The 18869-nt window shown below is 38.5% G+C and overlaps 1 protein-coding gene across 2 annotated transcripts in view; it reads right to left on the bottom strand.

The window, feature by feature from the left end:
• The window catches only part of LOC131030252 (uncharacterized), a 152748-nt gene extending 134661 nt beyond the window's left edge, over positions 1–18087 (bottom strand). Inside the window, exon 1 of one of the 2 annotated variants that reach the window (XM_057960981.2) lies at positions 17844–18087. Coding sequence is in view for 1 of the 2 variants with exons in the window: in XM_057960980.2 (XP_057816963.1) it covers positions 17844–17930 (87 nt within the window). In the remaining variant the exon portion in view is untranslated. The remainder of the gene's footprint in view (positions 1–17843) is intronic. The other variant, XM_057960980.2, reaches the window with a different exon arrangement.
• Between the last annotated feature and the right edge of the window lie 782 nt (positions 18088–18869).

An 18869-nucleotide genomic window follows, 5' to 3' on the forward strand; every position in this document is an offset into this window, starting at 1 on the left:
AGAGTGCTTTATTTTTGACACTTCAATAGTCAAAAATAAATAATAAAAGTTAAAAAATCATTAAATGCCAAATCGCACCTTTCTTGGGAATCGCGCCAAACCCTAAGTGAAGAAGATTAAAGAAGGTTTTAGGTCTTCTTTTCATTATGCTAAGTTTTGATATTTTGGATTTGGGCTTTGAGAGGAGTTTTTGGCCAAGGGTTTCAACAGAAGATTCTTCTGCAGTGATTAGAGGTATCGGTGCAGGAAAACGTGGGATTCTTGTACAATAGCATCAGAGGCTGTGAAATATCAGTTGATCTTGCTTATTCAATTGGTTTCATTCAGGGACCAAGTTTGTGCTAATTATTCAGAGAGTCACCGTCAGTCTTCAGTGTTTTGTTTGCAGCAGCGAGAGGGAAACAGAGATACACAAAGGGGATATTAATTGGTGGTTGTACGGCTGCTTGGGAGTTGCACCAATCACCTAAAGGAGGCTGTGATCTGCATGCTGGAGGGTTGCAAAAATATATTAAAAATAAGCAGAAGGTGCGCCTAGCCTAGACTCTTCCATTAAGCTATCATGCAAGCTGTTTGGGCCAGTCTGGAATAAATTACAGCGTGCTGTCATAATGGACTGTGTATGACCATCAAGAAGGAAATAAGGGGTTTCAAAATTTCTTGGTATTTATCAATTTCCTCTCTAGTATTGTTTGTTTATGTATTGAGGATTAATAAAGGTTGAATGAATGTAATAAGGGTTTGATCAGTTTACTATCGAATTATAATTGATTTCTAGCAATTCCCCATAGTTGCTTTTTGAGCTTGTAATAGTCAAAGTTATACTTCTTGTTCAAAAATTTGCAAAGAACAAACTTAAAACGCAACAGGTTCAACTAAACTTCAGTTGTCAGAGTTGAGGGCATTTTGAGGTTCTTACAGTGGTATCAGAGCTAAATCCTGCCATCCTAAGAGTTTAGCAGTTACATGTAGTCACAGGAAGCGGGTTCACATAGGTATTACACACACAGAAGAGCCCTCCTTGAAGGAGAACAAAGAATTAACAGGCAGTCAGATACTATGGGTGACAGGCATGCAGGCAGTCCACCCAGAGGCCACAGAGCTGAGGATGAGGAGACAAGAGAATTTTTTAGGACTATGGCTACGGGGCAGCAGCAGGTTGCTCATGCTTTACAGGCACTCACCACCGTGATGGAGGGTATGAATCCTCCAAACTGATCCAATCAAGACCCAGAGGATAACAGGAGTGTAGCCAATATTCCTAGACCTCACAGGGAAGCTACACGCATAGTTGACAGGCCTTCAAGGCCTAATTTCTTGGTAGAAGAGCCTAAGGATGTTGCTAGAGCTGAGGCAAAGCCTGTCTTTGTTGATAATGTTATGACAATACATGATGAGTGGAGTCTTCTTCCACCTGATGTTAGGCAGAATCTGAATTTTGATTAGTTCATGAGGCAAAAACGGGAGGTAGAGAGAAACAGGCAAGAGAGGAGGCCTCGTTTCCAACATAGAGATCTTGAGTTTGCCACAAGCAAGCTCACTCTACCTTATTATGATGGCAATGGTGCAGTTACAGCTAGGTCTTGGATCCATAAACTAGATACATACTTCACACTGAGACCCATGATTGAAAGGGATGCAATTAAGTTTGCAACCTTACACTTGGACGGTACTGCACATGAGTGGTGGCATAATGGACTCATCGCTCTCCAACATGATGAGATTACCACCTACCAGGAGTTTGCTGATTTGTTAGTAGAGAGGTTTGATAAGAAAGATCCCGAGTCTTACTTCCGAGAGTTAGTACAGCTGAAACAAACAGGGAACTTGGAGGCGTATGTTTCAGAGTTTTTGAAATTGTCATGCATGGTAAATAACATGTCAAATCAGCGGTTAGTGGTCTTGTTTATAGAGGGACTCATGGAGCCTTTGAGAGGTTGGGTAAAGGCATTTGATCCCCCAACACTTCTACTTGCCATTAAAAAGGCACAGAGTATGGATGCGACAGCCACTCAAAATAAATTTGGGTCAAAAGGATCAACATCTTTCAAAGATAATAAGAATTACAGCAAAGGGAAAGAAAAATCAAACTTTAGAAATGATTACAAACCAAAGCCAGCAGCCCCCCCCCTAAGATCGTGAGACACTTAATGATTTAAGGCAGAAGAAACTATGTTTTTATTGCAAGAATCCATATGATGCCAACCATGACTGTCCTTTGAGGCCTAAGGGCAGGGCAAACAGAGTAATGTGGACATATTATGAAGATTCAGAATTTGATCATGAAGGTCAGCCTACTGGTTATGATGATTTAGAGGCTGAAAATGACACACAGAGTCCTTCGAGACTTGACAAGATGGATGCAGAAGGTGATGAACACTTAAAGAGGCACTTCTCACGAGTATTCAGCAAGAAGGGTTATTCAGAATGAGAGGAGTACTTGCTAGTCCGAAAGTTATTACCCTGCTGGATACCGGAGCCACACAACTTTATTGATGCCAGGTTAGTGGAGAACAAAGGAATCCAAATAGAGGAGTTTGAGGGCATCCATGTGAGGGTGGCAAATGGTTACACTTTAAAGTGTAATAGGATGATTACACAACCCCCATTGCGTGTAAACAATTATGAGTTCAAGACTGATTTCTATGTGGTTCAGATGGGAGATACAGATTTGGTCCTTGGTATGCAGTGTTTGTATGAACTAGGGAAGTTTACACTTGACTTGCAGGAGATGGAGATGTCTTTCACCGTTGATGAAAAGACATGTGCTAAAAGCAATTAAGTACAGTAATTTCAGAATGATTACACTCAGGTGGATGGAGAGGCTTGTACGCCAAGATCAGACGAAGTGGGCAGCAGAGTGTATGATCATGCCCATACAGCAGGATACTTAGAAAGTTGAATATCATCCTAACATTCAGATACTGAGAACCAAACATAACAAGGTTTTTAGTGACATACCATCAGGGAGGCCACCAGATAGGGGTTTTAAGAACATCATTGAGCTAGAGGAGGGTGCGAAGCCAGTAATGATTACTCCATATAGACATCCGAAGCACCTGAATGATGAAATAGAGAAAACCATACAAAGCTTCTGGCCATGGGACACATTCGGCCTAGTAAGTCCCCCTTTGCTTCTTCAGTTGTTTTGGTGAAGAAGAAGGATGGCACATTGCAAATGTGTATTGATTACAGGGTCCTTAATAAGCGGACGATCAAAAACAAATATCCCATTTCGCGTATTGATGAGCTCATAGATGAATTACATGGGGCCTGTTATTTTTCAAAGATTGATTTGAGATCAAGCTATCACCAGATTAGTGTCCATGAGCAGGATATTGAGAAGACTGCTTTTCGTTGTCATTATGGACATTTTGAGTTTGTGGTTATGCCATTTGGGCTAACCAATGCTCCTGCTACTTTCCAGTCCACAATGAACAAAGTCTTCAAACATCAGTTGAGGAAATCAGTATTGGTGTTCTTTGATGATATACTGGTTTATAGTTGTACTTGGGAGGATCACCTCAATCACTTAGATACAATTTTGAGCATTCTGAGTAGAGAGTCCTTGTATGCCAAGGAATCCAAATGTGACCTTGGAATGACTGAGTTATTGTACTTGGGCCATATTATCAGTGTAGAGGGAGTGCAGATGGATCCCGAGAAGATATGTGCTATTGTATATTGGCCTACTCCACTGAACCTTACTCAGTTGCATGGGTTCTTGGGCCTATGTGGTTTCTACCACCATTTTGTTAATGGCTATTCACACCATGCAGCACCTCTAACAGACTTGATGGAAAAGGGTGCCTTCTTATGGACTCATGAGGCCCAGGAGTGTTTTAAGAGGTTCAAGGAGCTCATGACTTCATGTCCAGTACTTGCTACACCTGACTTCTCAAAGTCATTTGAGTTACAATGTGATGCCTCTGGTGAGGGCATTGGGGCGATGCTTATGCAAGACAAGCACCTTATTGCTTATGAGAGTAGGAAACTCCGTGGACCTGAGAGAATTTACAGCATTTAAGGAAATGTTGGCCATAATGCATGCACTGGCCAAGTTTAGACAATACTTAGTGGGCAGCAAGTTCTGCATTAAGATTGACCACAATAGTTTGAGACATTTCCTTGGGCAGCATGACTTAAATGACAAGCAACAAAAGTGGGTCAGCAAACTTCAGGCTTACAGCTTTGATATTTCCTATATCAAAGGCACACAGAATGTAGTTGCAGATGCCTTGTCACATCGTCCCCACTTGAATTCTATGGTCCAGATAGCAGAGGATTGGCAGCATATTATAGTGGCAGAATATGCCAAAGATATCTGGGTTGCAAGTGTGATAGAGGGGTCAGTAGTGGACAGCAGGTATACAGTTGTAAATGAATTGATCATCTACAAGGGGAGAGTGTACTTGATCCTAGGATCGGAGTTGAGGAGTAGGGTACTGCGGTTTTTTCATCATGAACCAATGGCAGGACATCTCAGGTTTTTCAAAACCTACAGACAGGTGCGTGAGCACTTCACGTGGAAAGGGCTCAAGGCAGATGTTCTACAGTATGTTAGAGAGTGCCCTGTTTGTCACCAGAATAAACAGGAGCATACATACCTGTTGGTTTACTTCAGCCACTTCCAATTCCTGACAGGAAGTGGGAATGTTTGTCTATGGATTTCATCATAGGGTTGCCGAGAGCACAGGGACGTGATTGCATATTTGTGGTTGTGGATCGTTTGACGAAGTATGCTCACTTCTATCCGATCACCATCACTTATTCAGCTATTCAGGTAGCAGAGTTGTTCTTCAGAAAGGTATTCAGATTACATGGCTTGCCTCGGACTATTGTCAGTGATAGGGACACTCGGTTTTTGAGCCACTTTTGGCAGAAGCTTTTCAGACTCTGTGGAACCGAGCTTACACCGAGCACCAATTACCACCCTCAGACTGATGGCCAGACTGAGATAGTTAACAAATGGGTGGAGGGATACCTTAGGAACTATATTTCAGGGCAGCAAAAGGCGTGGGTGAAGTGGATTTACCTCTGTGAGTACTGTTACAATACCACTCACCACATGTCCATTCAGATCCATTTACAGCATTGTACGGGTATGAGCCTCCTCGTTTCATTGACTTATTGCTGAGTGACAGTAGGGTGCCTAGTGCGGGAGACATGATATAGGAGAGCTAAGACATTGTGAAGACTCTTAAGGAAAATATAGCCAAGGCACAAAATCAGCAAAAGCAATATGCTGATCAGAAGAGGACAGAGAGGTCATTTGAGGTAGGAGACATGGTGTATTTGATGTTACAGCCTTATCGGCAATCTACTCTCAGGAGGAGTGGAGCAGAGAAGCTCAAACCATGATATTATGGCCCTTTCAGAGTAACCAGGAGTATAGGTGAGGTGGCTTATGAGTTGGATTTACTGGCAAATAGCAGAGTACACAATGTGTTTCACGTATCACGCCTCAAAAAGGCGTTGGGACACCGTGTTGTTCCTTCCACGGTCTTACCACCCCTGGATGATGAGGGGAAGTTGATACTCGTACCTGAAGCTATCATTGAGTCCAGGGAGAGGAATTTCAGGAGATGTCCTATCACAGAGTACCTACTGAAATGGAAGGATTTGTCGGTAGAGGATGCTACTTAGGAGAGCGAGGAGATTTTACAGCATCCGGAGTTGAGATTGCTTGAGGACTGTAAATGTTTTCAATTTTATATTCAATGAGAAAGATATATAATGTTATTGTATTTTTCATGTAATTGTCAATTCACTATATAATAAATCTGATTATTATATTCTATGTTGCAGGTGGAGAGAGAGCATTAATAATTTTGATGATTCTCAAACATCCACCGATCGGTATATATATATATGCAAGCAACAGGATCAAGTAATACCTTGACTGGTCATGTCTATTAGACATGGCCGATCAAGATATTACTTGATCGTGCCTTTTCAAAACCATAATCGTACTTTACCGATACCAATCGGTGTGAATGTATTTAACAAATACAACCGATACTAATCGGTGTTTGTGCATTATGAATTATGACCGATGCTAATCGGTATTTATGCATTGGTTAAGAACCCGATATTAATCGGGATTTGTTTGCAAGATTATATATATGCAAATCAAGGAATACGATCACAGCAAGATCGTATATGTAAATATAACATAAGTTTGAATGATCATGCATACGATCATCATTATTGGTATAAGAAAAACCGATAATGCAATAACATATAGAAGAGCAATTATAATAATCATCGAACAAAGGAATGATAAATGAAGTCTTATCATAGTCTATCGATGAGATAGATGATTGAATGAGAGACTTCATTTATCTCTCATTCAATCATTTATCTTACCGAAGCTATCATGTATCAACACTCCCTCTTAGCTAGGGAAGATGAATGAAAGACAAGATATCTAGCATCACATTTCTCATGATGGTCAGTATTCCTTATGTAGTCTTATAATCTCACTCTCCAGAGGATCATATCACCTAGACATGTGACATGAAGTGTCATCAATCATATGATACAAGAAATCACATCACCTAAGCACGTGACATGAAGTATCACCTAAATATGTGATACAAGAAGTCATATCACCTAAGCACGTGATATGAAGTATCACCTAAACACGTGATACAAAAGTTTATCACATTAACTTGTGATGACAAGATATCACCTAAGCACGTGATATCAGTATTGCAAAGTAAGCAATACTAAAGATAAATACATAAGAGTAATTAAATTCTCATTTTATCCAAATTGTGGTATGTGCACTGACATTTCCAAATGTCTTTACCACAACATAATCATGGCACATCCATGATATACCAGGAATCACACATGATATCTGGTTTGATCATTATAAGATTGTCACCTTATAATGTCTACATACAAGTGTTCATTATTTGAGAGATCGTCACCTCTTAGAAATGTACACAGGGGGTGGAGCCCATAAAAGTCATATCACAACAAAGAAGTTTACACATTAAACATCTTAATAATATAAGTACAGGAATACAAAGCAAATTAAATTTCAATCATACCAAGACCTTTTCTACAGTGCTCAACTTTCACCCTAGAAAGTGGTTTGGTAAGAATATCTGCTGTCTGATCTCCTGTACAAATGTATTCCAACTGGATCACATTCCTATCTACCATGTCTCGCACATAATGATATGGAATCTCAATATGTTTGGATCTGTCATGAAACACTAGATTCACTGAAAGTTTTATACAACTTTGGTTGTTGCAATGAATAACTGTAGGTTTCATTGGTTCACCGAATAACCCCACAAGCAACTTCCTAAGCCATACTGCCTCTCGAGAAGCCATGGAAGCTGCAATGTATTCGGCCTCAATGGAACTCTGTGCTACCGATGACTGTTTTCTGCTGATCCAGGATATCATCGCTGAACCTAAACTGAAACAGCATCCTGAGGTGCTTTTCCTGTCAGTTACACTTCCAGCCCAATCAAAATCTGTGAATCCGTGTAAATCTAGTTCAACTCTCTCATATTTGAGACCAAGGTTTAGGGTACCTTGTAGATATCTCATGATATGTTTTACTGCTACCAGGTGTATCTACTTTGGTTCACACATAAACTGACTCAAGGCATTAACTGCGTAACAGATATCTGGTCTTGTATTTACCAGATACATCAGGGACCCAATCATTTGCCTATATAGAGTAGGATTTGAGGGTTGTGATTCTGTTTTTGCTTCCTTAAGTTTATGAAGGTTTGTTTCCATTGGAGAGGTCATGGGTCTGCAGTTTAGCATTCCAAATCTCTTCAAAATGTCCAAGGTATACTTACCCTGGTTTAGTATAATGCCATAAGAATTTTGCCATACTTCCAAACCTAGGAAGTAATGAAGGAGTCCCAAGTCCTTCATGTCAAATTCTTTAGCAAGGTTTTTTTTACACTGATCTATGAAGGTGATCTTTTCCTGTGATTAACAAATCATCAACATATATAATCAATATCAACATATCACCTTTGTCTTGCTTATAGTAGAGATTTGGATCTACATCATTTTTTGAGAAGCCTAGCCCTGAGAGATAAGTGTCAATTCTTTCATACCAGGCCCTGGGAGCTTGTTTAAGCCCATAAAGAACTTTTTTGAGTTTACACACATGAGACTCTACATCATGAATCTCAAACCCTTCAAGTTGCTCTAGGTATACTTCTTGTGCAATCTTTCCATTAAGAAATGTTGTCTTTACATCCATCTGATGTACTTTCCATCCTTTTGCTGCTGCAATGGCTAAGACTACTCTTACTGAGGTATATCTGGCTACAGGTGCAAAGGTTTCTTCATAGTCAATTCCTTCCTTTTGTGAGAACCCTCTAGCTACAAATCTAGCCTTGTGTTTCTCAATGCTGCCATCTGCAGCATGTTTGATCTTGAAGAGCCATTTGGAGGAGACAACAGATTTTCCAGCTGGCCTAGGAACAATCTCCCAAACATAATTTTTCATAATGGACTGGTATTCCTCAGACGTGGCATTCTTCCATACTTGATATTTAAGTGCATCTGATACATTGGTAGGTTCAGCTTTTGAAAGATCATTCATGAGGGCAACATAGTTGGTGAATTTGTTAGGCCTTTTGCTTTCTTTGAAGGTTCCTGAAGGGGCAGCATACTTCTGAGCTTCTTCTACAGTTTTGGTGGCCCATAGTGGTCTTTTCTTGAGATTTTCTCTAGGTGGGTTTTGTATTTCACCTTCATTTTCCTCAAGATTCTTCGTCTGAAGCTCAGGGGTAGGATTTTCATCTATGCTAGGGGCAGGAACATGGACTTCAGGTTCCATGGAACTTTGGGCTCTTTTGAAGGCTAAGTCTTCCTCAAAAATTATATCCCTACTAAGTTCAATATGCCTCTGACTAGGTATATAGATTTTGTAAGCCTTGGAGGTTTCACTATACCCAACAAGTATTCCCCTTTTTCTAGAAGGCTCTAGTTTTGATCTTTTCTCCTTAGGTACATGAAAATAAACAGGGCACCCAAATATCCTAAGATGGCTGATATCTGGCTTTACTTTAGTAACTTTAGTAAAAGCTTCCTCAGGAATTTTATCTTCAAGATGAGAGTGAGGACATCTATTTTGTATATACAAGGCAGTGCTGGTTGCTTCTGCCCAAAGATTGGTATTGAGGTTCTGATCTAGGATCATAACTTTGGCAACTTCTACAATTGTCCTATTATTCCTCTCAGCTACCCCATTTTGTTGAGGATTATAAGGTATAGTAAGCTCCCTCTTAATCCCAGCATTTTTACAAAAATCTTTAAATAAATCTGAGGTGTATTCCCCCCCATTGTCAGTTCTTAAGGTTTTAACTTTATTTCCTGAGGAGTTTTCTGTTAGTGATTTAAATTTTTTAAACCTATTAAGGATCTCTTCTGATTCTTTACATTTCAAAAAGTAGATCCAAGTTTTTCTAGAGTAGTCATCAACAAACATTACATAATACAAGAATCCCCCTAAAGTGGGTACAGACATAGGTCCACATACATCAGAGTGGACTAATTCTAAAACATTACTTGTTTTCCTAGTACTATTTTGAAAAGAACCCTTAGTATTTTTACCTAAGGCACATCCCTTGCATGCCCTTGAAAGATACTGCTTTAACTTGGGTAGACCTGTGACAAGGTTTCCCATTGATGATAAAGCTCTAAAATTCAGGTGACCTAGTCTTCTATGCCAAACTTCATTAGCATCTGCAACTTCATGGATTAAGGCTAGGTTGGGTTCTGTGCACAGCTCATATAAGTAGCCTTGTCTTTGACCAATGGTTTTAGCTTTCTTAATGGATGAATTCCTTGGCCAAGCCAGCACTCTGTTGTCCATGAAGGTCACTCTGTACCCATTATCCTCTAGTGCTGAGATGAAGACTAGGTTTCTCTTGATGCCTGGTACATATAGTACTCCTTTAAGCTGCAATGATACGCCTGGCTTCAGTTTGATGGTGCAGGTTCCAATTCCTCTGACTGGATATGTAGAGTCATCTCCGATAGTCACTTCCTCATCATTCTCCTCTATCATGGAGTCTAGCACTTCTCTAAACCCTGTAATGTGTCTGGATGAGCCACTGTCAATCACCCATGAGTTAGCCTTGTTTGATGCTTGGTTTGTAAGTGCCGAGTAGAGTACATACTTCTCGGAGTCATCTCCTCCCTTTGATTTTCTAGTTCTGGCAAATGTGGCTTGTTGTTTAGCTCTTTCTGGACATTTAGCAAAATAGTGCCCGAATTTGTCGCCCCTGTAACATTGAATATGAGAGAGATCCTTCTAGGAGGTATTCTTGCCTTGACGACCTTTCCTCTTCCTAAATTGCTTCTTCTTGCTTTTCTTATTGGAGTTTGTATTGAGGACTTGGAGATCTTCTGCTATATTCTTCTGTTTGATCCCTTTCTTATTTAACCTTGATTCTTCTTGGAGACAGTCTGCCCTTAGCCTTTCAAACTTTGGATATTTAGCCCTTGCATTGATGCCTTGGACGAGCGTTTCCCATATACTAGGCAACCCATCTAGAGCAATGAGTGTTAATTCTTTGCTTTGGATCTCATATCCAAGGGTTGCTAGCTCATTCCTTAGGGCTGATCTCCGCATGAAGTAGGCATTGACTGACTCCCCTTTGATCATAGCTATATGATTTATTTCTCTCTTTAAAGCCAAGGTTCAACTTGCATTGGATATCTCGAATGCATCTTCAAGTGCTTTGAACATGTTGTAGGCCGTTTCATGTTTCCTTATGATGGGCATAATATTATTCCTCACCCCATCAACTATGATTTTGATGGCTTTTTCATTTCCCTCTATCCACGTCGCTTTGTCAGGTTCACTCTCAGGTTCTGTAGTTTCATCTTTTACAAATGATTCAACTTTATTTTCTCTTAGAATCATCTTAATTATGAACTTCCATGCTAAGAAATCATCGCCTCCTCCGAGTCTATCTTCGAATTTGATAGTGCTGGCCATTTAGAGAAATGTGATGTTGGATATATTCTTGACTTGAATTTTACACAAAATTGAAAAGCCGCAGGTTCGATTTTAACTTGCCTCTGATACCATGTAAATGTTTTCAATTTTCTATTCAATGAGCAAGATATATAATGTTATTGTATTTTTCATGTAATTGTCAATTCACTATATAATAAATCTGATTATTATATTCTATGTTGCAGGTGGAGAGAGAGCATTAATAATTTCGATGATTCTCAAACATCCACCGATCGGTATATATATATATATATATGCAAGCAAGGGGATCAAGTAATAACTTGACCGGTCATGTCTATTAGACATGGCCAATCAAAATATTACTTGATCATGCCTTTTCAAAACCATAATCATACTTTATCAATACCAATCGGTGTGAATGTATTTAACAAATACAACCAATACTAATCAGTGTTTGTGCATTACGAATTATGATCGATGCTAATTGGTATTTATGCATTGGTTAAGAACCTGATATTAATCGGGATTTGTTTGCAAGGTTATATATATACAAATCAAGGAATACGATCACAGCAAGATCGTATATGTAAATATCAACATAAGTTTGAATGATCATGCATACGATCATCATTACTGGTATAAGAAAAACTGATAATGCAATAACATATAGAAGAGCAATTATAATAATCATCAGATAAAGGAATGATAAATGAAGTCTTATCATAGTCGATCGATGAGATAGATGATTGAATGAGAGACTTCATTTATCTCTCATTCAATCATTTATCTTACCGAAGCTATCATGTATCAACAAGGACAAGCAATTTCAGGAGGGGCGGACTATGATGTCCCCTTCTAGTTGACATCTGACAACTGAATAGATTAGCCTATCACTGACCCTCGTAGGCTAATGAGGTTGGTTAGAGGGTCCTCCGAAGTTTGATTTGTCATCTTCAGAGCGAGCACTCCAGGACTGGTTTTCGTTTGAGGTCTCCAGGACTCCATTTGAGATACTTTCTATTTTTAGCAATCCTGCTATTTATAGCCAGTGGGTTGGGCAGGGGCGGAGTATGGTTTGACAATCTCCAATTTAGACGGCAGGCAATTCTGATGAATATTTAGAGAGATATTGATATTTAATTATTTTAATTAAATATTAAATGGGCGAACTTTAATGTTTTAATGTTTTAAAAGTCACTTTAAGTTATAACTTAAGTGAGGGTCTATTTCTCATCAGATGGGGCCAGTTTTTATATTAAATGGAGAGTGATTTATTTTTGACACTTCAATAGTCAAAAATAAATAATAAAAGTTAAAACATCATTAAATGCCAAATCGCACCTTTCTTGGGAATTGTGCCAAACCCTAAGTGGAGAAGATTAAGGAAGGTTTTAGGTCTTCTTTCCATTATGCTGAGTTTTGATATTTTGGATTTGAGCTCTGAGAGGAGTTTTTGGCCAAGGGTTTCAGCAAAAGATTCTTTTGCAGTGATTGGAGGTATCGGTGCAGGACAACGTGGGATTCTTGTATAACAGCATCAGAGGCTGTGAAATATCAGTTGATCTTGCTTATTCAGTTGGTTTCATTCAGGGACCAAGTTTGTGCTAATTATTCAGAGAGTCACCATCAGTCTTCAGTGTTTTGTTTGCAGCAGCGAGAGGGAAACAGAGATACACAAAGGGGATATTAATTGGTGGTTGTACGGCTGCTTGGGAGTTGCACCAATCACCTGAAGGAGGTTGCGATCTGCATGCTGGAGGGTTGCAAAAATATATTAAAAATAAGCAGAAGGTGCGCCTAGCCTGGACTCTTCCATTAAGCTATCATGCAAGTTGTTTGGGCCAGTCTAGAATAAATTATAGCGTGCTGTCATAATGGACTATGTATGAGACCATCAAGAAGGAAATAAGGGGTTTCAGAATTTCTTGGTATTTATCAGTTTCCTCTCTAATATTGCTTGTTTATGTATTGAGGATTAATAAAGGTTGAATGAATGTAATTAGGGTTTGATCAGTTTACTATCGAATTATAATTGATTTCTAGCAATTCCCCATAGTTGCTTTTTGAGCTTGTAATTGTCAAAGTTATACTTGTTGTTCAAAAATTTGCAAAGAACAAACTTAAAACGCAACAGGTTCAACTAAACTTCAGTTGTCAGAGTTGAGGGCCTTTTGAGGTTCTTACAATCAAGATGCCTGAGAAAGACATAAAAATTTGCCTATGGCTCAAGGATAAGATATGAAGACAATCAACTTGCCATGACGAAGAGAGAAAATGACTAAAGGGAAAACAAATCTGACAAAGTAACACATGAAATCAAGGGTCAAACAAACGAACGGGTTGGAAAATAAAAGTTTGACACTTGAAAAATGGTTGAGTATGAAATTTTCTACAACCAAAAGAATCAAATTTTGACTTAGTGTTGGAGAAGAAACAGGAAGAAAGAAGAAGAAAAAAGAGGAAAAGTAAGGACAAGATGAATAAAATTGTTGTCCAAGGGCAGAGTTTGTTCCACTTAGCACAAGCCAAATTCAGAATTGAAGGCAAATCCATAGGCAAAGTGTGTCCGAGCACAAAAATGGTCAAAAAAAATCTTGGCTAGGTGCTCGAGGATCCACATGAAGGTGTCACAAAATAAAATTGACTAGCCAAAATTTGGCTAAGTATGGAAAATACTTCACAGAAAAAGTTTCAATTTCCTTCATTGTGGTGAAGGCACAGTGGAATTCTTCTCCAAGATTGAAGACACTCGAAAGATTTTCCAAGCATCAAGAAAAGTCTTCAGGCTTGGCAAAAATTCCAAACTTATTGAAGGATTTCATCTCTTGAAAGTCAAAGACAAGCTCCCAATCAAGATCAGATAGTGGCAAGAAGACTATTTCGAACAAATTTCCATACTTAGGCAATTTTTTGGCACCAATTGGAGAATTCAAGAAGGACATTCAACAATCAAGATCACATGTCCAGGTTCAATGAACCTAACTTATCGAGAAACTTCTAGAAGGAACACTTCACAATGCAACAACGTTCTATTTTATTATTGGTTTATATGTAGCAAGAAAGACAAGTGTCTTCAAATGTAATTTTCTAATGGGTCAAAGGGTAGCTAGTTGTAACAAACCCTAATTAGGGTTTTATTTAGTAATCTCGACTGTTGATTTGAAATCAATCCTGGCCATTGAATTGTAATTGGGGAGCCTATAAATTGAGCTCACCCCTCATTTCTAAGTCATGGGAGCATGTTGCAAAACATGTTGAGATAAGTAATTGTTGCTTACAACTGCCAAAGTAATAAATAATGCATTGTCAGAATTGATGGTGATTACCTCTCTTATTTTGGAGTTGGCATGGTTCTTATCCCTCATCATAGTTTAGATTTTTATTTCATGTACGTTAGATGAATGAAGGATTTGATAGTTTAGATTGGTGAAACTTTTGCTCATACTTTTGTTGGATGGATGATTTTCATTCAATGTGTAAAGTTAGCCTGAGCTTTGATATGGATGCTTAACTTCTACTTTGAGTAATATTGTTCAATTGTTGGTATTATTCATAAGTGTGAAAATCTTGAGCACAACCTTAGAAGATTGTGCATGCTTTGCATAGTTGTCCTAAGTGTGGCGAAACAAAGTATTGTTATTAGTTTCACCCAGTCTTTACCATCTCTTGAATTCTTAGGAATAGATTAAAATTTCTAAACCCTTATCTCCTCTTCAGTTTTCTTGAAATCCATGATCCAAAACTCAAACGATAAATCTCCATTGTCAATTGAACGAGCCAAGCGTAAGTCCCCCTTGTATTTCAGCATACACTACCTAAGAAGCTACCCACATAAAGTCGCCCATTCGCACATATAGACCTTGGAGTCACCTTGTGGTCTTTCTCACAATCTTGGCACAAGTACTAATTTTGTTCAGGAGAAGATAGAGCATCCTTGGATACTTTATTCTAATGTTCGGTATATGATACAATGTACACCAACAGTACCTAGGTCACCTTCGATTCTTCTCTCGAGCGATGTGAATTGCCTTATCCACATCCGATTTAAGCTCCTGCTCTGAAATAGAATGAATCAGAAACAACAATCGTATTTAATGCTTAGAAAATCTGAAAGCAAGAGCAAGGGTTGCATCCCACCTTGCTCCAATTAGAGCAACTCCCTTATATAGGCATGATGTGCCAATTTAGGAGGACAGACCTCAAGTCGGCTAACAAGAAAAAAACAATTATTTATTAAACTAATCAACTAAAAGAGCAGGTCAGCCCAGGCCCAATTTAGGCAATTTACAATAATTACATTTATTTAAAATTGCCAAAAGGGAATGTGCAACGTGTGGGTGCTATAAAGCACCGCATGGCCCTTTCGAATCAGGGTCATTACAAGATGCTGCTGCTTGATCAATCTACTCTCCTTGCCTTTTTTCTTTCTCCTATTCGATGCCTTCCTTTATATCTGCTCTAAACTCAGAAATTAGAAATGACGTTCCATGCATTGTTCTTCTAATGTCCACCAAAAGACTTGTTTATATATCCCTCAACGTGCCTATTTATCCAACTGTCATCTCCCTTTGATTAGGTCGGCCAGCATTAATATAATAATTATTTATTTATTTTGATCCCATTAATTTCATCAAGGTCAGCCTTCTCCTATGAATTGTTTATTTGTTTTGGTCAGCCTCCTAATACTCCCTACCGCCAAGGCTTAGTATAAAAGGGGCTGCGTTTTATTTGCTAGAGGCTGTGATTTCTCCATATAAAATCTGTGGTCTGCTGCATTTATTTGCAGGGCATGACATTCGAGTAGATTATATGTTAAGAATTTCATTTATCAAATTAGAGTAACAAACTAGATATCCATGTGTACTGAAAAGGAGAGCAAGATATTTATCTTATTCACAATCCTCTGACATATTATCTGCAGAATAGCTTAAGAGTCTTGTGGAGAGTGACCAGTAAATTAAATGCATGATTTAATAAGCAGTGAAAAATGAACTTAGTCAGAATATTGATCTTACTCACAATCTTCTGACTATTCTCTGTAGAATAGCTTTAGAGTCTTGTGGAGAGTGACCAGTAAATTAAATGCATGATTTAATACGCAGTGAAATGTGAACTTAGTCAGAATTCAGATATTCAAAGATGGAATTAGAATGTAGAAGACAGTCTGCTGACTGACAAGCAAGACAAACAAGAAGAAATTGAAAACAGTCAACAGGATGGACTCACTTAAGGAATTCACACGAAGTATGGAGATAGGCATACAGATGGTGAAGATCATTTTCAAGAACAGTTGGTACAGGGTATGCATAACATACACACAAACCCACAAATATCTAGACTTGAAAAAAATTAAACGACCTGTCATAAACAGTATAACATAATTTTATATCCAAATCTATGCCACCCAAACACACATTCCCACAAATATAAAAACTTTAAAATTTCAATTGACCTGCCATAAACAGCGAACACAATTTTCTTTCCAAATCTATGCCACCCAAACCTGAAATTTATTGAGCTCTGTCTCCCCTTTAGATCTAAAATCTGTAAACACATACTCACAAATATACAAACTTAAAAAATTTAAACAACCTGCTATAAAAAGTAAACATAATTTTCTTTCCAAATCAATGCCACCCAAACCTGAAATTTATTGAATTCTGCCTTCTCATTAGTTTCCATCTGTTTTGCATGCTGTAAAATTTCACACTGATTCCTAATTTATTTGTTCAAGTAAGAAACAATTTTTATCAGTTTTTTTCTGGTTACAGGATTATAAGCATTTAATTTACTTTGTTTCCTATTTTTAAAGCAGAAGACATCCTTGGAGGCATCATGAAACACCAGGAGATGTCCTTTATATGGAGAGATCTACGAGGCTCGCGTACAGTTCTTTCATTACAGTCTCCAAGATGCGTTCGGGCTTCAGTGGATATTAAGCAAGAATGACAAAACTGTGAACATCAGAAACAACAAGAACTTCTAAGCATAATCCTAAAGCAGACCCCCTTAACAAGAACCAAAACAGGCAGTGCGGAGATATTGTCCACTGTTCATGGCAATTTATACCAACAGAAACCTCCAAGATAAGCTTCGACATTATATTCGCAACTTTTCTTGGGGTTGATCTGAAAGGAAAGAGTAGTCCAAGAGGTTGTGGAGTAATGGTAATGGAGGAACTCATTTTCTCCACTTACAACAAGATGGTGATATTTTGGAGTTTGCAATTTCCTTCGCTTAGTTTTAGTGTCTTCATGCTGGGTCCTCCTCTGCACTATCGTTTCTCCTAACGATGTTACCATCACAGCGGAAGGCCTGCACAATCGAGGTTAATCAACCCTAATGGATGCTAACTGATACGGATCGATTCTTTTGGGTCCTGATTAGCGCCATTGGTTGTACATTACTCCAATATCCAAATTAGGTCTGACTGGAGCAATTAAGGGAATTCTCTAGAGCGTGACACAAGCTCAAAAGCTATTTATCCAATTAGGCAGCCAGGAGGGGGTGTGGAAGACACATCTTAAAATGTAGTCTTAGCTTATCTCACAGTACATTCAAGGAAACAAGCAACCTTACACAGAATTTAAAATTTAAAATACAAATGCAAATGAAAAACGAGGAAGTTGCTGTTTTCTTCTATATTCAACCAAAAATGGCATGTGTGTTTCTTAATAATCCAGAATAGGGACTTCATAATTATATAAACCATGAATTCAGTCTACAAGTAGACGAAAGCATGCAGCCCCATTCACGAATGCAAGCACAGATGGTAATTGTGGGGTTTCGAACATGTGATCTTGATTAATTCAGTCCAGTCTAACCAAGAATTGTAAGAGAAGTGTAAAATTTATTCTGATACCTTGAGATGCACGTATCCATTCTGATTGTATAATTCTTTTTCTTCAGGAGTGATAATGTATTCTTCTCCCTTCCTTCTATCAGCCATGGAAGTGCAGTTTAATGACGTTTAGGATCTATGAAAAGAATAAAACGGTTAGGTTGTGCATCTGATTAAATGTATTCTATTATGCCCGCGGAATTGTGTAGCTTATCCGTAAAAGCTGAATATTAATCCAGCCACGTCGGATGGACAGCAAAAGCGTTTTGTTTTACTCACAGTTTTAATGAATATCAAGGAAAGCGGAAAGTATGAATGAATGTTTTAACAGTTCGGCGATTTACGGATAGCTAGCAAACATGCAAAGTTTCAATAAAGTTAAAATAAAAAATGTCTGTTAAAAAAAAATTCATTTACATCTTAAATCTTATATTAGGTAGTAGTTGTGACTACAAGCTGTGTTGAAATGTGGCCACTGATCAGCAAAGTACTGTACACTCAGCACGTATCCTCGTCGGGGTCTGGGGCCGGACTGGGCCCCGGCTAGGGGTTCGGGGGCGGTAGCCCCCGAGAAAAAAAATTTTGCCGTTTTTTTGATGAAAACCGATATTGTAATAAAACCCTAAAAAAGGCCGACTTTGTTTGTTGCCCTAAAAACGCATGTTATAAGCGGCTGGGATGCTTAAGGCATTGTAAGGTTGATGTACTGTTTTTGCTGGATAATAAAAAAGATTGGACGGCTGTGTATGGTGGACGTAACCCATTCTGGGTGAACCACGTTAAATCTCTGTGTTATCTGTGTCATGTTTCATTTCTTTATCTTTTGTATTTAAATCTGCATATAATTGTTAGTTCATATGTGCTTCGGATCTGCTTGAAACCCTAACAAGCTGCACTTGATTTGTGTGCAAATAGGAACTAATTTTTTCACTGCTAGACTTCCTTTTCCTTTGCATCTTAGATCTTATACTAGTAGTTGTGGTTACAAGTTGCACGATATTTGCTCTGCAAATGGGAGCTAATTTTTTCACATTATTTGTGCAATTG

The sequence above is a fragment of the Cryptomeria japonica genome, chromosome 6 (genome assembly GCF_030272615.1).
Source record: "Cryptomeria japonica chromosome 6, Sugi_1.0, whole genome shotgun sequence".
Classification (NCBI taxonomy): domain Eukaryota; kingdom Viridiplantae; phylum Streptophyta; class Pinopsida; order Cupressales; family Cupressaceae; genus Cryptomeria; species Cryptomeria japonica.